The sequence below is a fragment of the Nicotiana attenuata genome, unplaced genomic scaffold, assembly GCF_001879085.1.
Source record: "Nicotiana attenuata strain UT unplaced genomic scaffold, NIATTr2, whole genome shotgun sequence".
Lineage (NCBI taxonomy): Eukaryota > Viridiplantae > Streptophyta > Magnoliopsida > Solanales > Solanaceae > Nicotiana > Nicotiana attenuata.
In genome coordinates, this window is record NW_017673300.1 from 70561 (window position 1) to 94209 (window position 23649).

The 23649-nt window shown below is 39.3% G+C and overlaps 1 protein-coding gene across 1 annotated transcript; it reads right to left on the reverse strand.

The window, feature by feature from the left end:
- Positions 1–2141: 2141 nt before the first annotated feature.
- LOC109215988 (sodium/hydrogen exchanger 8-like) lies at positions 2142–23391 on the reverse strand (the record flags this gene model as incomplete). The annotated part of the gene is made up of 22 exons (XM_019380112.1): positions 2142–2621; positions 3163–3430; positions 3707–3913; positions 4024–4242; positions 4340–4471; positions 4659–4756; positions 5078–5374; positions 6132–6354; positions 7118–7225; positions 7386–7433; positions 8288–8472; positions 16557–16612; positions 17515–17559; positions 19496–19558; positions 19647–19699; positions 20211–20328; positions 20407–20508; positions 20718–20875; positions 20942–21019; positions 21752–21843; positions 21975–22025; positions 23169–23391. Coding segments are annotated over 22 exons (2904 nt in total), but the record flags the coding sequence as incomplete, so codon positions are not given.
- Positions 23392–23649: the final 258 nt, after the last annotated feature.

A 23649-nucleotide genomic window follows, 5' to 3' on the forward strand; every position in this document is an offset into this window, starting at 1 on the left:
CGCCTCGCTCGGGGACTGACACTTCGGGCAAGCTCAGGGTAAAACGGGAACATAAGCCCAAGGGGAAAATCCCAAACTAAAAAGGCTACGGCCAAATTAACACGGCTCGGAGACGTCCAAATTCCGTAACAAAACAAGTCATCGAATTCTTTCATAAACCGGTTAAAAGGGATACCTTTCGGCGAAATCATAAAGGCTTCGATAATATCAAGGCTCGCAAACTCTAAAGAGCACAAAATTTTTCGGACTCTCGAACGATTCCCTATTTCATGCTAAAGCATTACAACCTTTGCGAACATGAATGACAAAGCAAAGGAAAGAACTCTTAAAAACCGGAAAAGGGAGAAAGCCTTATATATGTTAAAACGATCGTTCTGCAAAGGCCAAATCGGCCAAATACAAAAGCCTAAGGGCTACACTCACTTCGAGTTCGAGCAAGTCCTCACTCGACTATAAAGCCCAAGGGCTAGCTTAACCCGAGTTCGAGCAAATTCTCACTCAAGGACTACCTATCAAGCCCAAGGGCTACCTTATCTCGAGTTCAAGCAAGTCCTCACTCGACCATGAAGCCTAAGGGCTAATCTTACTTCGAGTTCGAGCAAGTCCTCACTCGACTACAAAGCCTAAGGACTACCTTAACCCGAGTTCAAGCAAATTCTCACTCGAGGACTATCTATCAAGCTCAAGGGCCACCTTAACTTGAGTTCGAGCAAGTCCTCACTCGACCACAAAGCCTAAGGGCTATTCTTACCTCGAGTTCGAGCAAGTCGAGCATTCACTGTAAGGGTCAAAGAGCCTAAGGGCTACTCTAATTCAAGTTCGAACATTCACTTAGGGATTACCGATTAGAAACAGTCAAGGACAGTACTTGCTATCCGTCATCACCATCTCAAACCTTAGACCTTCGAATACAACTTCATAATTTTATGCTAAGGCGCTTTGACCCTTACATAAATTAACAAAAAGACAACAAGTTCAGAGGCCATAGAAGAAGGGGGTATTTATAACTTTTCAGCGACGGTTCGTTGCCAGTAACGACCGACCGCCAACTGGAACGCATTAAATGCTTGGAAAACTGTACCGACAAGACGTTTAGGTTACCTCAGCTACTTACGTCATAATGTATCAAGGTGAAGATCGAGGGCTCAAATCATTTCTTGTCATTACTCTCCAAGAAATGAGGGGACTATCTGTATACGGTCGAAACCGGGCTTGCCCTTTTTGTTCGACTGACCAAGGCTGGAGCATGATAGGTCAAGGTTTGGCTTCGATTTATATCAAACTATGGCGCGGACTTAAGTTATCGAGACCCTAAGACCGATTAAAGTCGAGACCCTGAGATCGATTAAGATCGAGGTCGACCAAGATCGAGACCAAATAAGATAGAGATCGGGGGGAGCCAGCTAGGTCAAATAATAGAAAACCGAGATATTCGTGATCGGCCAAGGATCGTGGGGAGAATCTCGGCACGTATCAGGTCAAGACCGGTTGTTTAGCTAATCATGGGATTTCCTTCCGTATTTAGAATTGTACCTTAAGTAGAATTCCTCTATAATATAAAGGGGTTCCTAATCATTTTGTAATCATCACTTATTCTCGCATATCAAAGCAATACAATACCTTTTTTCTCTTATATTCTCTTGTTCACCAATTTATTTCATATTCCAAAGCTCTATTCTCAGTCGGTTCGAGGGCGATCTAGCTCGAGGGCTAAATTGCATTTCAATACTGGTTTGCTTTACTTTGCTGTTAATTCCTATTATTAATCATCGTATTTATCAACTGGTACTAGGTGAAATTACGTGTCCTTAAAACCACTTATAAATTTAATTGTTATCCGATAAGGGTAAACGGGATATTGCCCGCCACAAATTGGATGTAATTAATAGAGCGCAATTACGCAAAGGAGATCAAAGAATTGCTAGTATTTGCATGTTACACATCTAAAAAGTGACTTCAATTTCACGTGTTGAGAGCTACATGATATTCAATTCTTTTCACTCTTTCATCCACAATTACTGCTCATTTCTTCTGTGATCACAGGAGCTTAACTATATATAGATGAACATTCAATAATCTTTTGAGAGACAAGAGTCAATTGACTGAAGAGTGCAGAAACAGAATCATATATGACCAAATAATTGCACAGTAATGTTCAATATTAATTAAAAAAAGAAAGTACAGACCTGAAAAACTCCAAGATAGTCTTTATATTTGGTCACAGAGTAGAAATCTCGAGGAAAAATCAACATGCTTCGCTTTAATACCTTACACTTGAAGATGTACAATGGGTATATATCAATGTTGCAAGTGCTGACTCTAAGAGATTCAAGCAGTGTAACGGGCTTACATTCTTAGCCCACAGAAAGGAAATGAAGCCAAGTAAATATATACAGTTTTTTATGATCGAAAAGTGAAGGTCTTAGAATGACACCAAGTACGCTCTAGAATAAAAAGCTGCGACCAACTTATCCAAGCAATTCAATGTTATCTCCCCGGCTTACCATTTTTCGCTTCCAAAAGTTTTGGACGGTCAACTTCTCATGCTGAAATGTTGTCTACACGAACTATCCTTGCTTCTTTTACAACTTTGTACTTTGAATATGATCCAGCACTCTCACCTGCAAAAGCTCCATATGTTAGAAAAACACACTACGAAAATACTTCAAGGCAGACACTTTAGTTACTTCCCGTTTGTTCTAAGTATCGCTTAAAGCAGGAAAGAAGTCAACTAACAGGAGAAGACAGCCAGAAATCAGGTGAGTTTTGCAAGATTAGTTCCTAATAGCTCAAGACTGGACACTTCCTAATAGAAAATCCCAACAATCAAGCATTTTTTTCCCTATTTGAATAGCTCCTTTTTTTTTCTTTTTCCCTTTCATTTTTATGAAGTAAGTGTTTTATTAATGAGCATCCGGAGGATGCAGAAACAGCACTACTTGAATAGATCCATAAGACAACTAAGTCTATGAACAGCAAGGAGAAGCGTGCATGTTAATGAGGATTAAACACCTGCAAGCATCTTTGACCATATGACAAAGTCTCAACAAATTAGTGATGGACAATTTTTTCTGCTGATTGTGGTTGACCAAACTAACGAGGAAGTCAACTTTGGTATCCACAGTTTCAAATAAGGAGACAGATTATAATGAGGAGACCTACCCATTACGCTGGCACGGGCATAAGGGACGCTTTCATTCGAAAGGGAACATGGCAATATTGCTGGGCATTCAATTAGTTGCTCGGTAGTTTGATCTCTCAAGCAACCGCTTAACAGGAAGTTGATGGAATGATGAGAAGTTTCTATTATTTCTTGACTTGAGAAAGTATTCATGACTGATCTTTCATCAACAATACCTCTTACTTCTTGCATTGAGAATTTCTTGAACATATCAGGCGCCAAGAGCTTAGCAACAGCAATGGTGCACTCCTGCACATGAGATGGATTGTGAAATTTAGAAAATACTGTACCTTGTTTATGAAGAACTTGTCAACCAAAATAACAAAAAAAAAAAAAAATCATTTTTCACTCATGTAAAATTAAAGCTTTTGATTTATAAATAGAAAGTAAAATCTTTATCTGAAGGCACTTCTGACAGCAGCATTTTCTCATGTATGTTCAACTACGACAGTAATTATTGTGCACTTATGCTAACATAAATGTTTGAGTTGCACATAGAGTCATGCAAAGATTGTCAAAGATCACCTTCCATAACGATTCTTCCACTCCATTGCCGTGGGCCAGTAGTGAAATGATTGACTCCAGCTTAATTTCGATGCAGAGAGCCACAGAATTTGTCACCATATCACACAAATATGGCTTTCCGACAAGAGCCTCATATAGACCTAAAATACTTCCTCGAGGATATGTTGAATCCACAGGACAATGAATAGGAAATGGGCTCCTTTTCGACTGTAGAAGAAAGAAGGCAAGTTTTTTCAATGATCAAACAAAGATACAATAATGCTAGCTATCTGGAAATATAGTTACTTGAATAGATTCCTTATGCTGCCTTTACTTACCGTAACTGATCCATTTCCTATCAGCCAGACACTCGTCAGCTTGGAACCCTTCGTGTAGAGTGTACAACCTGGTGTCTTCAATATAACCTTCGAGGAGCGTTCGAGATCACTTCGAATAGCAGGAGAAAGGTTTAAAAACAAAGGATGGATACTTATGACATCTCCTAGCTTTGGGATCCTTACTGAAGGAGGACTTCTCGAGAGCTTTTCAAGGTCATTCTAGTTTGGAGTTGAAAAACATGTATACATACAACAATAAGCATACAAAACAAAAATAATGCTACGGCGCTGGAAATTTCACATGAAATACAGTTACCTGAAGCAAATCATGTATATGCAGCACAACTTTCTCAGTTAAAATCCCTTCTTTCTCCATATCATTGAGACATTCATCCAGACACTTCAGCACTGAAAATGTAACTTGCCTTGATTCCGCTTGATCTAAGATCTAGAATGTTCAGAATTCAATGGCTTAATTCAGCTGAACTTGTGTGATCACCTTACATAGAGTTATATTCTAGCAAATAAAAGTTAATTTAAGAAAACCATGTTGCAAACTCTTGACAATCAAATGGTCAATGCGCCATTTAAACAAGAGCTTCAACGCATGATTTCACACTAAAATGTTCACAAACCTCGGGCATTGAATTCTTGACAGATTCTAGAAACTTCCTTGCTTCTAGTTCTTCAGCTTCACTTTCAGCAATAACAATTGCAGCATTTCCATTGTCACCTTTAAAATGTAGAGAGATTGTCAGATGACTTCATGAGTCAACTCACAAATCCCAGATCCATGATCTCAAAGAAGACTTAGATTCCCATCAGAGTCAGATGAGAAAGAAAGGCAAAGAAAAAACTGGGGGAAAAAGAGCCCTTATGAACAGGAGGCACAATTCTGAAAGAGTAGGAGTTTTAGCATTCAATGTTAAGAAAGAAAAAGTACACATGAAACCCATTGCTTTTAGAACCTGATTTACATATAAGATACTCCACAAGATGGACCTAATGCATCAGCCATATTTTCTTTTTATCTAAAGCTGGTACCCACACTTACCAGTATAGTCAAGAAGAAGCTGTCTTGCGATTCCGTGAGCATGGATAAATGCAGAGCATATATGACAACTATCCTGTAATTTCTTTAGCACAAACCACCTTGTCATCCTCGTAGGACAAACATTTGTGAAAAATTTACAATATACTGGAAACTTGAGGCGAGTAGAAATATAATTCCAGTCATGCAATCCCTGAGTAGCCAGATCGATTGCCTCATCCACTGATTCCATCAAAACACTGATAGTGGATTCAGTTATCCTCCCCTCATTGAATGTTGACCAGTAAGCCTCACGAGTAGCTGTAGTAGAAGAAATGCAAATAACAGAAGGAAGGCCATGAATAAACTTGTAAAGGCATTAAGAATGGAAGACAAAAGGAGAAAAGAAGAGGCCGCCTTGAATAAGGTCCACAGGGTGAATATTTAAATGAAGAATAAACAGAAGTCACACATACAGCTTTACACAGCTATTAAAAATTATAAGTTGGGCAAAATTCAAGGTTACACGGATGTTTTTCGAGACATTTGGATAAGATGGAATTTCATTCTTACTCATATTAGCAAAGGAAATTAGAAGACACGAGTTTTTAATGAAATGTTACCAAGGAGGGATGCAAAGCTATGGCAAACAAGACAGATGTCCTAGAAGCACATTTCTGCATGATGTAAGCTCACAATATCAAATACCAATCGGGTTACAGGTGTAAAAACTCGTGAAAATGATGAAAGCTGACGTTCAGCTCATTAGAAAACTTCACACAGCATTCTAACTCTTCAGTTCCTTATATTCCTCAGATTTTAGAGGAGAAGAACATGCAGGTCTTTTATAGGAACAAACTGAAGATATGTCAAGGTAACTCACAAAAAGAGGACCAAAGTTCATGATCAAATATGGCATCAATAATCTGTCAATCAAATAGATGAGAGAAGCAATATCAACACTTACAAAAGAAAGCAAGGGGACAGCTGATAGTCCAGATGAGAAATGCAGGCGCCAGACACCAGAAAGATTGTAAAAGCAAACTATAGACCAACTAGTCCAGGCGCAGTAACTGACCTTTCAAAAAGCATACTCTCATAGTCTTCATATCATCTATATCTAGATAGCTATTGTTGGTGGTACAGGGAGGCCAAATTGTGTCTTCACAGACATCCTTTATGCATGTGGCATAACCTCCAACAGTGATCCAATCGAAAGGATTATCACTTCCACTACAGATTCTGGAAAACTCTTCAGCCTTTCTCAATAGTTGATGCTTTGCAAAATTGACCATGGTTTCCTGAAACAAATTATACTATAAGAAGGATGGCTCCCTCAACAAAAAGACCACGTCTCAAATATGAAATACAAGCAATGGTTGAGTACACCGGGTATGTTTCCTGGTTATTCGCCACATATTTGAAGTTAACAAAGACCAGAATGACTTAGCTAATTCTGCGCAGATATTTCTTTCTAGATTTACACGAAAATATTTTATCAGGAAATAGGACCAATATGAGTTCAAGCTGATGATCCTTATGCATTGAGAAGCTTACAAAGTCCATAAATAAAGTGACAATGTAATGGTTTAAAGACAAACAGGTAACATAGCAATACTCATTTTTTGATAAGTAAAAGCAATCTTATAGAATAGAAGAAACAATCAATAAGCTGATGCTCGGATTAGTACAAATGAGGTGTAGGTTAGTCAACATTCAACTTTGGTATACACTTCATATAACTTTTGGAGAATTCAGCACAGAATTACTAAATACAGGAACTTGTATTTCAAGTTATGTAAAAATGCTCCTTTTCCCGAAACATCATTGATTCCTCTCATTCCATAACACTAAGAAGCTGATTGATAAGATTGAATATACACGAAAGGCATAGATGTCCTGCATGTCCTAGGGCAGGTAGGATTTTCAATGAAAAGGGTAATTACTGAAATTTAACATGGTTGAGCCCTGATTAACAAGGCGAATAAGACATACATGGATCACAATTTCTTGGGCAGGTAAGTTCCTCAATACAAACGGACTTAAATTACACCAGAATTTTACCTCACTTTTTGATAGAGCGTCCATACCAAAGAGACTTAGAAGTAATTGTGCAGTAGATCCATTGATAATGAGTGTCAGTAACACACTTCCACCAGTAAGGAAAACAAACTGTACAATAAGAAAGGAGTTTCAGTTACATGTCAAAGAAAGTTGATAGCTCAAGCTACAGATGCCAAAAAGCTACAAGTATGGCAATGAATCAGTGACTTCCAAAAGCAGGGCAAATGAACTGCAACTAAATTGCAATTGTTTGCCAATAAAAACATACCATAGCTCCAGTTTCTGCACTGAGATACTTTGGATCGCCACTAGCACCCTGGAAATTTAAAAAGAAAACCATGTGTAAATATGATTAAGTAAAAGAAAATCTATCATCCCTCTTCCAGCGCCTACATCATAGATATGCTTCATAAAGCTTTGACACATAAGTGAAAAAAATGATAAGCTTTTTATGCTCTGCAGGAATCTGGTTATTCAGTTATAAGTTCTACTGCTTGTACTCTAATTGCTGTAGGATATCAAATGGAAGCTATCTTCTCCATAGATATCGAATTTACCTGTTTAGTCTGTCGCTTGAAATCAAACTGGTGGGCTGATTAGCAACGAAGTGGATACAGAGAACTAGTGAAGTTGAATGAGAGTGCTCAAAGTGTTATGAGCTTTTGACAAGTACTTAAATTATAAAGACTGAGTGCCTGATCGATGTGCAAGAAAAACTGACGCAGTTAAATTCAGGATCTAGGAAGAGAAAGCCTTCTTTTTTGGTTTGGGAGGGAGGAAGTAACCAACCAATAAAAGCAATCAAACCTAAAAGTGCATCAGTACTTAATGAAGCTCACAGGTTTTCACATTATCTGTCTTGGACTGTTTTATTTTAGCAAAAATCTTACCAAGTACAAACTGACTTTCTTTCCTAAACTAATGACAGGCAACAAAGTTGTTACATTTAGGATATAATACTGTTAGGTCCTACACGTTATACACTTTCGTATTAGGAGTATATTTCACACCAGTACAAATCATTACTGGGCATGCAAGTTACATATGTAAAAATTATTTTTTAAGAAAAAAGGATAATACTGTATCTTCTGTGCACATTTGTATCTAAGCTTCAAGAGTAAATGATATACGAAACCATATGAATTACAAACTTAGCAGAAAACGACTTACTTTAACAGATAAGGAGAGTGCCAAACCGACAGCTCCTCTCAAACCAGACCATATGACAATGGTAGCTTCTTTCCAATTCAAACCATAACCAAAGTAGCGAAGGGCAGGGTAAAACACAAAAACAACGATCGCTCGAGATACTTGAAGAATGATGTAGAGAAGAAAGATATAGCCCCAAGATCTCCCTACAATATAAATTTGTAAATAAAAGAATTTTTCTTGATATCCGGGAAATTTAGTGTAGTGGAATAAAATCTAAGAAAAATGCACAAAAATTCTCCAAAGAAATAATAATATGTCAATAAGAATACATCTAAGTTGATGGATCTCAGAAACTGGACAGGTGCTCAACAATAACTGGACAGGTGCTCAACAGTACCCAACCTGAGGTGTGATGCATATGAGCATCAATGGGTGATTCTCTGCGTCTTTACCTTTTCCTCCTTTCTTATTTCTCCTGAATACACTAAATCTTCATGTTTCTGCAAAATATAAATAGTAAATAAATTGGAGACCTAAGTTTATGCACCCATTATTTTATTCCTCATTGTAAATAACTCAACAACTAATATAATTGGTGTGGAGAACCTAGTACAATAAACATGGGTCTCCACCATATCTCTCTCTTCATAATCATAGCCTAGTCTTTGTTGTTTGCTAAGGTTGTCCCCAGCGTTCGTTGTTGGTTATCTGAGGCGTTGCATTGGTTGCTGCCTTTATGGTTTTTTTTGTACTCTTTGTTAGTTTCCATAGTCGGTTTTGTCATTGCTGTCACATGCATATTGGTTTATCTCCATCTCTAGTTCTCTACTCAGTCGCTCTATCGCCAGTTAATATTTGGATCTTGGTTTGTTCTCTGGTGGAAGAAGATCACACTATTTGTTCATTATTAGTTTTCAGTGATAATTTTGAATTTTGGTTAGTACCGTGGGATGGATGCATTGACTCATCATATTCAAGGGGAGGTGCCTTGGTGTATGCTATTTGCTGATGACATAGTTCTGATTGATGAGACACGAGGCGGCGTCAACGAGAGGCTGGAGGTTTGGAGACATGCCCTTGAGTCTAAGGGTTTCAAGTTGAGCAGGACTAAGACGGAGTACCTCGAGTGCAAATTTGGCGTCGAGCCGACGGAAGCGGGAGTGGACGTGAGGCTTGACTCTCAAGTCATTCCCAAGAGGGGTAGTTTCAAGTACCTTGGGTCGATTATTCAGGGGATTGGGGAGATCAACGAGGATGTCACACACCGTATAGGGGTGAGGTGGATGAAGTGGAGGTTAGCGTCGGGAGTCCTGTGTGACAAGAAAGTGCCACTGTTACTAAAAGGTAAGTTTTATAGAGCAGTGATTAGGCCTGCCATGTTGTACGGGACTGGGTGTTGGCCGGTGTGAGAATGCACGGGAGAAAATATATTATTGATGTATTGTCATATGTTACAATGAGCCCTATATATATACTCACACATAACATGTCCTACTCCTAATATATATTGGATTAGGGTTATTTATTTACTCCTATTTACATGACTATTCTAACACTCCCCCTCAAGCTGGTGCATATAAATCATATGTACCGAGCTTGTTACATATGTAGTTAATACGAGGACCAGTGAGGGACTTGGTGAAAATATCTGCAAGCTGATCATTCGACTTCACAAACTTTGTAGCAATATCTCTTGAGAGTATCTTTTCTCTAACAAAGTGACAGTCAATCTCAATGTGTTTAGTTCTCTCATGGAACACTGGATTTGACGCAATATGAAGAGCAGCTTGATTATCACACACAAGTCCCATCTGACTAATCTCACCAAATTTCAACTCCTTGAGTAACTGTTTGATCCAAATTAGCTCACATGTCGCCATAGCCATCGCTCGATATTCTGCTTCTGCACTAGACCGAGCAACCACATTCTGTTTCTTGCTCTTCCAGGACACCAAATTTCCTCCTACCAAGACACAATATCCAGACGTAGAACATCTATCAGAAGGTGATCCTGCCCAATCAGCATCTGAGTATCCAACGATCTGCTCATGGCCTCGACCCTCAAACAATAAACCTTTGCCTGGAGCTGATTTTATATACCGAAGAATGCGAACAACTGCATCCCAATGACTATCACACGGAGAATCCATAAACTGACTCACAACACTCACAGAAAAGGAAATGTCAGGTCTTGTCACTGTAAGGTAATTTAATTTACCAACCAACCGTCTATATCTTGCAGGATCGCTAAGAGGTTCCCCCTGTCCTGGCATAAGTTTAGAATTCGGATCCATCGGAGTGTCAACCGGTCTACAACCTGTCATTCCTGTCTCTTCAAGAATATCTAAGGCATACTTTCGTTGTGAGATCACAACACCTGAGCTAGACTGAGCGACCTCAATACCCAGAAAATACTTTAGTTTGCCCAGATCCTTAGTCTGAAAGTGTTGCAAGAGATGTTGCTTCAATTTAGTAATACCATCCTGGTCATTGCCGGTAATAACAATGTCGTCAACATAGACCACCAGATAAATACAGAGACTCGAGGCAGAATGCCGATAGAATACAGAGTGATCAGCTTCACTCTGAATCATGCCAAATTCTCGAATAACTGTGCTGAACTTACCAAACCAGGCTCGAGGAGACTGCTTTAGACCATAAAGTGACCGACGCAAGCGACATACAAGGCCACGAGACTCCCCCTGAGCAACAAACCCAGGTGGTTGCTCCATATAAACTTCATCCTCAAGGTCACCGTGTAAAAAAGCATTCTTAATGTCCAGCTGATAGAGGGGCCAATGGCGAACAGCAGCCATGGATAGAAAAAGGCGGACTGATGCTATCTTAGCCACAGGAGAGAAGGTATCACTGTAATCGAGCCCAAATATCTGAGTATATCCTTTGGCAACAAGACGAGCCTTAAGACGATCAACCTTACCATCCGGACCAACCTTGACTGCATACACCCAACGACAACCAACAGTAGATTTACCTGAAGGAAGAGGGACGAGCTCCCAAGTACCACTCGTATGTAAAGCAGACATCTCGTCAATCATAGCCTGTCGCCATCCTGGATGAGACAATGCTTCACCTGTAGACTTAGGGATGGAAACAGAGGACAAAGAAGATAGAAAAGCATAATAGGGTGATGACAAACGATGATAACTCAAACCGACATAATGGGGATTAGGATTAAGGGTGGCCCGTATACCTTTCCGAAGTGCAATCGGTTGATTAAGAGGAGACAAGTCCGCAGTATTAGCAGGGTCGGGTGCAGGACATGAATCAGCTGGACCTGATGCTGGGCGCGGACGACGATGATATGTCAAAAGTGGTGTTCCTGTGGCACTAGACTCCTCAACGGTTGGAATGGATAAGACTTCTATAGCGGAAGGTGAAGGAGGAGCTATAGGAGACTCGGGTAAGACTTCTGTGGCGGAAGGTGAAGGAGGAGCTATAGTAGACTCCTTAAAGGTCGGTATAGGTAAGACCTCAGATATATCAAGGGGGTCAGAAAGGTCAGAAGAGGTAAAGAAAGGTTTAGACTCAAAAAATGTGACGTCAGAGGACATAAAGTACCTACGAAGATCAAGTGAGTAACAACGATATCCCTTCTGAACACGAGAATAACCAAGGAAGACACACTTGAGAGCACGAGGAGCTAACTTATCTTTCCCAGGGGCTAGGTTATGAACGAAACAAGTGCTCCCAAAAACACGAGGGGGAACAGAGTATACGGGTGATTGGGGAAACAATACTGCATACGGTATCTGATTCTGGATGGGAGAGGAAGGCATCCGATTAACTAAATAACAAGCTGTGAGAACTGCATCGCCCCAAAAACGCAGCGGAACATGAGATTCAATGAGAAGTGTGCGAGCAGTCTCAATGATGTGCCTATTCTTTCTCTCTGCAACCCCATTTTGCTGAGGGGTATAAGGACAAGAGGTCTGATGAATAATTCCTTGAGAAGTCATAAACTGCTGAAATTGAGAGGATAAATATTCTAAGGCATTATCACTGCGAAAAGTGCGAATGGAAACACCAAATTGATTTTTAATTTCAGCACAAAAATTCTGGAATATAGAAAACAACTCAGAACGATCTTTCATTAAGAAAATCCAAGTACATCTTGAATGATCATCAATAAAACTAACAAAATAACGAAATCCCAAGGTTGAACTGACTCTACTAGGACCCCATATATCAGAGTGAACTAAAGAAAAAATAGACTCTGCGTGACTCTCAATACTACGAGGATAGGAGGCTCGGGTATGTTTCCCGAGCTGACATGACTCACACTCTAATGTGGATAAACTAGACAAACCAGGCACCATCTTCTGAAGCTTGGATAAGCTTGGATGTCCTAAACGTCTGTGAATTAGGTCCGGAGGATCTGTAACTAGACATGCCTTGGAGGATTTTAGGGAGTTAAGGTAGTAAAGCCCTTCTGATTCAAGTCCTGTTCCAATCGTCTGCCCTGTACTGCGGTCCTGCATAATAAAAGAATCATCAATAAAATATATACCACAATGGAGGGCACGAGTCAAACGACTAACAGATGCAAGATTAAAAGGACAGCCAGGGACATAGAGAACGGAATCTAGAGTGACAGAGGGTAGGGGATTCGCTTGTCCAACTCCTTTTGCTTTGGTTTGAGACCCATTGGCTAAAGTAACAGTGGGAAGAGACTGTGAATACGCAATATTTGACAAAAGTGATTTATTACCAGAGATATGATCAGAAGCGGCTGAGTCCACAACCCATTGTCCAGGAGGACTAGACTGGGAAACACAAGCAAAAGAATTACCAGCAACAGAAGTATTAGTCTGAGCAACAGAAGCTACTTGTGGAGATGTCTGCTTACTTGCTCGATACTGAAGGAACTCATTATACTCCCCTTCAGATAAAGAAAATCCCTGGTTACCTGTAGTCTCAGTCTGAGCAACATAAGCATTTTTGGTTGGGCGGCCATGTAAAGAATAGCATACATCACGAGTGTGTCCAAGTTTATGACAATAAGAGCACTTGGGTCTAGATCTTCCAAAACGACCTCCTCCTCGTCTATTCTCCATAGTATGAGATGCCCGATTGTCCACTGATTGGGATACGAGGACAGATGAGTCAAGTGTCTGTGATGAGCTCACTGGGTGACTAGGTGCTGCAGCAAGGCGAAGTAATCGAGAGAATAATTCATCAACTGTGGGGACGGTTGGACTAGCCAAAATCTGGTCACGTACTGAATCAAGGTCATTAGGGAGTCCAGCGAGTGTAAGAACTAGAAACATCTTCTGTCGTTGCTCTTGTTGTTTTTCAATACTAGCAGAAACTGGCATCAACGTCTCAAATTCTTCCATGACTGCCTGAACTTGTCCCAAGTAAGTAGACATATCTAATTCCTGTTTCTTCAAGCTTGTCATTCGCGATATTACATCATAGAAACGAGATATGTCATTAGTGTATAGATTACGAGCCTTTTCCCAAACTAAATAACATGTCTGGAATGGACGGAACAAGGGCATCAACTTGGAATCAATAGATCGCCACAGGATACTACATAACTGAGCATCGACCTTCTCCCACTGTGTTTTGGCCTTTTCATCACCTTCGCTAGCCTTCTTTGTTAAATGATCTTGAACTCCTTGACCTTTACACCACAACTCGACAGATGAAGCCCAATCTAAGTAGTTTGAACCTCTCATTAAAGGTTCTGAGGTAATCATAACACCGGAACTGCCAGAACCCGGGTTTCTAGACCCGAAAGCATCGACTCCCAAAGACATGGTTGGATTATCACCAAATAACAAAAAGAATCAACTGAAAATTCTCTGAAACAGATGAAGAAAACACTATGTTTGCCGGAAAAGTACTGTAGCTGCCGGAAAAATCAGTGATAGTCGCCGGAAAAACTCAAAGTGGTCGGAATTGAAAAATAAAATTATGGGTAGGCTCGGAATTTGAGGGCGATCCAACTGCCCTGAAGGAACTTCGTCAAAAAATGGCCGGAAAGTGGTGCACGCGCCGGCGCGTGGGCTCACACGCGTGAGCTTCTGGTGGCGCGTGAAGGCGCGTGGGGTACTGTTTGCCGGAGATTTTTTGTGGGGTTTGGTCGCCGGACAGTGGCGACTCTTGTGGTAGTGTTGGATTTTGCACAACACTGACAGAGACAAAGCAGACACAAACAGGCTTGAAAAAGTCGTCGGAAAAAAGGGTTCCGGTGACTGATTTCTCTTCCCGGAATCGCTGGAATTTATGCACAGCGATAAATCTCTCACAATTGCTCTGATACCATGTGAGAATGCACGGGAGAAAATATATCATTGATGTATTGTCATATGTTACAATGAGCCCTATATATACACACACATAACATGTCCTACTCCTAATATATATTGGATTATGGTTATTTATTTACTCCTATTTACATGACTATTCTAACAGCCGGTTAAGAACTCACACATCCAGAAGATGAAAGTAGCAGAGATGAGGATGTTGAGGTGGATGTGCGGGCATACTAAGATGGATAGGATAAGGAATGAAGATATTCGGGAGAAGGTGGGCGTGGGCCCCATGGAGGACAAGATGCGGGAAGCAAGACTCAGATGGTTCGGGCACATTCAGAAGAGGAGCACTGATGCACCGGTGAGGAGGTGTGAGCGACTAGATGTGGTGGGCACGAGGAGAGGTAAAGGGTGGCCCACGAAGTATTGGGGAGAGGTGATCAGGCAGGACATGGCACGACTTAGGATTACTGAGGACATGACCCTTGACAGGGAATTGTGGAGGTCGAGCATTAAGGTTGTAGGTTAGGAGGAAGTTGTGAATATTTCTACAGCGCACCAGAGTGAGACTAGCCAGTTAAGATTTAGTTTTAGGATGCTAGTGATTATCTACTGATGCAGGACTTTAACTGTCGGTTATTGTTGTACTTTCCATCTATTTCGTATTTCTTATATTGCTGTTATTTTATTAGGATTCTATTGATGGTACTAATATATGTCTCTTTGTCGCCTTCTTGAGCCGAGGGTCTCCTGGAAACAACCTCTCTGCCCCTCAGGGTAGGGGTAAGGTCTGCGTACACATTACCCTCCCCAGACCCCACTTGTGGGATTACACTGGGTCGTTGTTGTTGTTGTTGTTGTTGGTTAGTACCGTGGGAAGGAGAGCTCTCTATTTTGGTCTGAAAGGTCATCATCAGTGACTGATCTTAATCTGGATTTTGATCTTTTAGCATTCTGATCTATGGAATTTAGCTAATAATCCATCTTTACCTTGTGACATTATCTTTGTGTCTGGTTCCTTTCCGTGTAGAGCTTTATATTTATGAAGTTGCAACTGCACTTAGTAATTGGCCTTTGGTCAGCACTTCCCTTTGATACTGGAATGCTATTTCTACCTTTTGGTATCTGTTTGTTCTGCTAATACTTTTTGGACTGCCAATCTGCTAATTTATCCATTTCTGTTATGTTTCATTTGCTTTATCTTTTCCGAGGTCAGTTCTCTCACAGACCATACTCTTGGTGCTGACCAGTGGTTCTGGCAATTTGTTAGTTGGTCAGCACCTTGAAGCTTCATTTAAGCTGGGTTTGTTTCTAGCCTTTGTTTGGTCAGTTTGAAGCTGGTTGGCAATTGAGACTGGTTCAGTTAAGATCCTAGTGAAGTTTAGATGAATTTGTTCATATGTTAGCAGTTAATTCTTCGGTCAACCTAGGAAGCTAGGTACTGATTTTCTTCCCCGTTGCCTTAGGGATTTGATCTTTTGACATTTATTGAATTCTATTCAGTAAAATGTCTGTGGTAATTTCAATAGAAAAAGGTGCTCCAATATATTCATCTCCAATAGCATCCAGTGACAAACATTTCAACTTGCTGCTTATCTTGCTGTCTCCCTACAGTCTCATCAATCAGTTGCTTTTCTCAGGATTTCCTCCTGATTGGGTCCTAGATTTTTTACTCAGGTGCATCTGGTCACATGTCTGACAACCAAAGGCTATTGTACCACTTTTATACTCCTAGTTCTTTACCATCCAAGTTTCAGCACTTCCTAAGGTACCAACTACTTGTGTTGTTGCTGCACCCAATCCATACAGGAGATGCATTGATTATCAAAAAAATGATTTAAGAAAATGACTCTGAGACTTCTAGTTACTCAATTGGGTGGAAAATCAGGTTGCCCAACTTATTGTGCTCTACAGCATGTACCACACACTTCAAGTAATAGGAAAACAGTTGTTATCCATCTACACAAAGTGAAGTATCACATAATAAATAAAGGGTGAAGAACTACCTGTATCGTCGTCGAAATTTCCGATACTGAAGATGCTTTGAGCTATGATAACTCCGCTGCAAAAAGTCAGTGTTTGTAAGCAACATCGTTGATTCAATAACAATAAAGGAGGATAATAGCCAACCATGAACCAAGGGGTCCTTCAGTTATGCTCAGAACAGGAAGTGGATTAACAACACTATCTAATAGATATAAATATATGGAAAATGGGGCAATACAACTCCGTGAGAAAAGAGCAGCACAATTACAATTGCAAAAAGATATATTACTTTGATTGGAGATAGCACAGGATTAGAGAAATCTCCTTAAAGAATTTTTTGTAATTGTCTAGTATGTGTAGACTCTTCCATAAAGTGACAATTCTACAGCATACGGGCAACAAGGAAGAAGAAAACTATAGCAAGGAAGGACTTTCAATGAAACATGTCTAACCCTATCAAAAGAAGAAAAGGGTTGAGAAATAGATTTGACTCGCGTTCAGATATAAGAAAAGCTTTACTCAAATGCCTACAAAGGATTAAGCACATATTGTAGCTTCGAGTTAGTAAAAAGTCAATAGAACATAAGAAAGTGATAAAGTGGGACACCTCAGACCACCAAATCATCGCAAATGAACGAAAGCAAATAAGAGCGCCATAACTACAGATTCAGGAGAACAGTAACTTCGCATTAAAGGCAGCTGGTGGAAGAAATTGAAAGAAAATAATGAACCTCTCAGACGCGAAAGTGCAATTAGAAATAGGCAGGATACTCTAAATAAGCTTTTCCATAGTGAAAAACATACGTCCAAATCAAAAGTAAGTACTTATAATACTTCAACTGCTACTAAATAAGAAGACCAAGATGGTCACAATGTCATCATAACAAAAATGTACCATAGAAAAGGAACAAAATGATATTAAGACAAAAGGAAAAGAAACAACATTAGTTTGTATAATAGACTGTTAACAAGTCTAACCTCAAGATGAATATTAAAGTATTCGCAATGTAGGCAATCATTTCCCTGCGAAAAAAGTTGGTGAGAAAAAGTTAGTGTGAAAAATAGTTCAAGCCATCACCAGTCCAACCGCCTCCCATTCCCCTCTCTCAGAGTAAAGCAGTAAAAGAAAATGGAGCCAAAACAAATTGATGACAAAGTTCATATCTTTGGTTATGGTTTTGAACAATAAGCAAACTATTAAGAACCAAATCATTTAAACATGATGTTTTAGGCAGTCCTATAACAAAAATACAGATAACAGACAGGATGAGAGCGACAATGCAAAAAAGATCCTAAAAGCACAGAGCGAGAGCACCAATGCTGGAAGAAGTCACAAAAGACAATTTCAAAAACCTGTAACGCATTGTTTAGGAAAGACAAAGAGTTCATGAAGAGAGTAGTTGTGAGAATGGTACGGTAGGGTTGTTGTAGCAGTAGCAGTAACAGCATTTAGTACTGGCAGTAGCACTAGTACTAAGTAGCAGAAGAAGCATACTAAGCATAGTGATACTAAGAGAGTAATGTATCAGCAGTAGAAGTGGAATGGTAGCAGTTACAATGTATAAATTTTGGCGCGTCTGTAGTTAGAAACACTTCAAAACAAAGATGACATACATTAGTTAGCAACACTCGAAATAAAGAAATACTCCCTCTGTCTCATTTTATATGACACGTTTTCCTTTTCAGCCTGTTCCAAGTACTATTTAATCTTAGCATCCCCAATTTACCCTTAATGACATGACTTATTGGGTTTCACTTGATACAGAAATTCATTATCTTATAAGGAAAGAGAAAATGAAAAGACATGTGGAACTCTCACCACCACTTACTTAAAAGGATAATTCAGTACTTTGCATATACTTGGCAAATATGTAGAGAGTCTTCGTTTATTTCTTAAAATTTGTGCCCAATAAAACGCCTTCACATAAGATGGGAAATGCCTTCACATAAGATGGGAGGGAGTGCTTATTACTCCCTCAGTTTCATTTAGCAGAAAAGCCTATATTTAGACGTGTTTAAATTGTAACAGAGAAAGTCAGCTCACACCATCCTACCTTTTTCCTGACATGCTCAAACCCCTTGAACTTGACCACCACCAATTTATCTCCTAGAATGTTTTTAGTTAGCGCCATAAAAGGCCATAAGAAAGTTAAATCTCACCAATGAACCTGGATAAGTGCCATTTTACATAGTCTTTTTTCTATTTTCAATAGACTTTCTTCACATCCTCACTAATGGAGCTCCTTATTAATCACAACAGGGTACACATTCAAATATTAAATATTGTTCGAGTGTGGGACAATCTCATTTAAAAGTTTAAACTGCTATAGAGAGCACACTTTTTAATTACTTAATTATGCCTTCATCACGCCCCCTCATGTGCAGGCCCAATCCTTTGTCATCGGCCAAGTACTTGCAGATTCTGTTTCTGGTAATGCGTGCCAGCGAGACTGAACTCAGGACCTTTAGGAAAATGGATTTTGGATCTAACTCAACACCAAAGCTAGTTCACGAGGAGAAGGATTGCACAAAGACCATACAAGGAAACAACACTCCATTCGCTCAACCATTGTGGAACGTTTTATCAGCCCCCTCTCTGCACATCTGAGCTTGGATAATCTAACATGAGGGTCAAACATAGGATCAACCAAAAATTGAGATGGGTCTGGCTCTGATCCAGTGTAAAGGTTATGGACCTTTGGTTTGACTATGAACCTGCCCTTTTAGCGTAAAACTATATGTGCTCCAACCTTTTGATTTTACAACATATTCCCCTAGATACATCTGTTAAATATGCCTTCACACAGAAGACATCATATCTAACACTATCTCAACAAAAGAGAGCCACAGCTAGGTATTGGCAATGCTCGAATCTGCGCAATAATGATCACACTGTACATTGGTTTGCTACACATATCTATATTTAGCTAACATGATATTACAATGGGAAGAAACATACCAAAACTCATGCAAGCTCTGCTTTCCACCAGCTCTATGGGTATCCTTTGACATTGCGAAAACCCTATCCATAAGTTTCAGTATCAGAGACTGAAACACGCTTTACTGCTGAAACGTCTGAATGTGAAAGAGGAGTGAAGTACAGAACTTACATCCCTAGTGCTACAAGAGTCAAGATACCAGAAGCTTCAGCTTGCTCTTGAGCCTATAAGCAATAATGAGGCATTAAAGATCCAGTTAAGGTCAGCAAGGATGGCATTGAAACAACCACATAGGACTTCAATGGAGCTCGCAAGAAGCTAAGGAAAAAGCAACCATACAACATAATACAGTGTCTGCTTGAATTAGCAAGTAAACAAGTTTTGGAATTTGTCAGCCTTTCTAGTATAGAGTAGTAGTGAAGATGTTTCTAATACTGAAAAGATTTGATGACACCATTTACGTGGTAAATTTACCAAAATATGTAGAATGAAGCAGGCCAAAGATCTTAGATTACTGAAGATGTCATCAGATATGAACTTGAATCACTTGTTTTTAACTCTTGAATCACTTAAATCAAGTATGTCAAAATGTTATCAACGAAATATGATAATTATCATGCATGTGTAAATGTTGTCAGAAAATTGGATAATTCTACAAGGTCGCGATTCGGAATCGTATGTCAGAGAATTGAATGCATGTATATAGAAAATGATCTAAATCAGGAAGGAACATACTGTGTAGTAAGCAATGTAGCTCACGGTAAGAGCCAATGAAAAGTCTATCAATGTATCATTGTATACAAAACGAAGCCAGAAAAGAGATGCCATTCCAAACACAAGTCCTATGATGACACTGTAACAATAAAAGATCTAGTTAAGTTCAACCAAAATAATACAAAAAGTTATCAGCCAACCAGATAATGATCCCTACGCTCCAAGTGATCCTTCTGCAAGATATTCCAGCACTGCAACCCAGCCAGAGCTTTTCCCAAGAACCATTCGATAGAAAAGCTGGTAAACCACAATAGCTGCCCTGGCAACATGATTGGAGGAAGAGAAGTGAACAATAAGAATCAGCGTATACAAAAGAGGAAGATAAACTGCAAGACAGAATAAGGGGCTGATGGCACTTTTATGTGGAAAAATTGGCCATCCAAAAATGTGGACATGAATATGAAATTATAGGGAAAACCAAGAGGATTTTCCCGAAGAAATGAAAGGAAAATGGATTTATGTTTATACCCATCATTCATCATAGATTCTCCTTCAACAATTGTGCTCAACTTTTTACTAGCTCCCAGATCTTTAAGCAAAGCGACAACAGCCACAGGATCAGTAGCACTAAGAATTGCCCCCAACAATAATGATGTTTTCCAATTCCAGTCATATGGAAAAGCAAGCTGCAGAAACATATGAATGTTTGAGCAAGTACGAAACCACTTCCAGAAAACAGTGTTTCCTTATACCTTCACAGCAGCACCGATCAGAACTGTTGAAATCAGTACACCAGGACCAGCAAGCAAAAGCATTTGCGCCATACATTTCTGTCAAAGCCAGCTAAAGAAATGAACAGACATATTCCATTAACTCATAAAAAATGACAAATGGCATACATAATTATTTAAAGCATACATTCAGGCTATCAAAGTAAGCTACCTGCTTTCCTTAAGATGAAAGGCGTCATTATTTCAGCATATCTTTAAACCCATATCTGCTTTTTTTTTAAACTATGAAACAAGACCATGCTATTGATGTTATAAACTTATGTAGCAGTCCGATTGTAAGAAGATATAACGTTCACAATCATCTTGCAGATGAGGGATTCAGTCCCCCAATATATTTATGAGCTTTGATCAGAATTGATAACTATTTAGCCAGACTACCCCATTTCACCAAGAACTCTCGTCTTGTCTTCTTTTTTTCTTGTCTTTTTTTCTTAATTACGATGGTGTCTGGGCCAACTTGAATCCACCTCAACTATTCCACCAGTACCTGCTATCCCCCAACACAGGTACTTGGTAACTCTACTACCAAGACCTAGGCAGATGGGAAGACACCACTAATCTTCTTTATTAACTGATATACTAGAGGCTTGTTTTCACTTCTCCATGATTTCTCTCCAATATTAAGAAGAATATGGAGTCCAGTAAGAAGACAGACTACACCGAATTGCATCTGAATTCCTGGTGATGGTATTATGACCAATAGTAAACCATCCTATACATTCAATAACTAGGCTTGAGGTTTTATAGAATGAAAACTAAGGAGAAGAGAACCTTTATTTGGTGCACCTCCATGGAGAATGCTCCTTCAAAAATCAGTATAGGGAGGAATACAGCTAATAGAAGATCAGCATCTATATCTGCCCCTGTTGCAGCAATTCAATAAAGAACATACCTCTATAGGATAATGAGAGATAATCGCGAATGCAACAATTTTAAGTTAATCCTCAAAATTGATAATTTCAAGAAATTTGAGAGATAACTGAATTATACTTACATATTCGAATTCCATTCCCAAGCTTTCCCAGTGGATAATTACTCCCAAATTCTAAATTTGCAAAAAATTAAGTAAAGAAATAAATAACAAAAATATGAGAACAGCAGATGCCACAACATGCCAGTAGGCATTCAAACAACAAGAACATTTGAGAAAAGAGAACAGATCTGAAATTTAAAAGGTCCAGCAATGCTAGTTCATGTCCATAAGAAAATGTTCCATGCTGTTGGAGCAGTAATAACAATCAAGGAAAGAATTGCACAAAGCATGCCCTCAGCCACAATAACAAGACCATGAACATATTACATGTATGAACAAATCTATGCCAACGGTTGACATAGAATACAAGGAAAATATTTGTCAGCCACACCTTGCAAATGAGATATGGCCAATAGTAATTTCTACTTTTTTGATTATGACCCTGGTGTTCGAACCAGCTTGTACATAGCTCATTATTCCACTGGGTGCTTGCTACCTTCCACCAACATAGGTACCGCGTAACTCTGTCCACCAAGGGTTACAGGCAGATGGAAAGTAATCACTTAGTACAGTTTGCCTCCGCTAGGATTTAAACCCGGAGACCTCATGGCTCTCATCCCACTTCTTACAGTGAAATATTTGTCTAAAGTTTCAATCTTTTACCTCCGTTGGGATTGAACTTGAAACCTCATGTCTTTCCTCCCACTTCATTAACCACTACGGCACACCCTTGGGTGCCTAATTTCTACTTTACCTTCTTCGAGTTCATTCTTAGGGGAACTCCATTTAAAACTTTCATAACTAGTAATGTTTGACCTTTTTTACTTAGTTTTGGACGAAATTACTTTCCATTTTTTTATGAATAAATTTTTCACAAAATTCTCATATTTACACCGAAAACTCACAAAGCAGGGGATGTCATTCAATGCCCTTAAATGACCTTACTGAAGCATCAGCCAAAGCTGAACTCTTTTCACACACACACACACACACGACTTGATACATACATAACATACAATACATACATACAGTACTTCTATCACGGAGTACAAATTTATGTGTAAAATTCATTACAATTGCAACAAACAGTAAATGTGAATCCATAACTTTAAAAATATAATGGATTAAATGCTAAAAACTTAAAGGTTGAACTCATAGAATTTAAATCCGGGATCCGCCTATGCAATACATACATACATTTATACATAAACATACCGAGAGAGCCGAGGGCGGTGCCAATGATGAGCAAAACGACAGTGTAAGGAACAGAAGTACGGCGAAGGAGAGTTCTGCATGAAACTCCTATTAACAAACTGATTCCCGCAAATATAACTGCATCTGTTGGATTCGAATTCGACGAGCTGCTCTTCTCCCCTTGCCATAAATTGTATGCAATGGACCTTCCTCCACACTCGCCATTAATTCGAAATTGCTGAAGAAATTAGTTTAGTTTAGTTGAGTTGAGTTGAGTTTCGCAATTCACAAAACGGAGTATCTTTTTATTCTATGTTTCTGTACAAATTTATATAGAAGCGAGATGTTCGGTACCAACAGGATTAAATTTGGAAATAACATTACTTATTATTACCAACAAAAGTTGTGTGGTGGACCAGAGGTTTCAGGGTTCGACGCCTTTGTTAGGAAACCAAAAAATATTACTTATTTTTACTCTTTTGATTTCCTTTTTAGTATATTT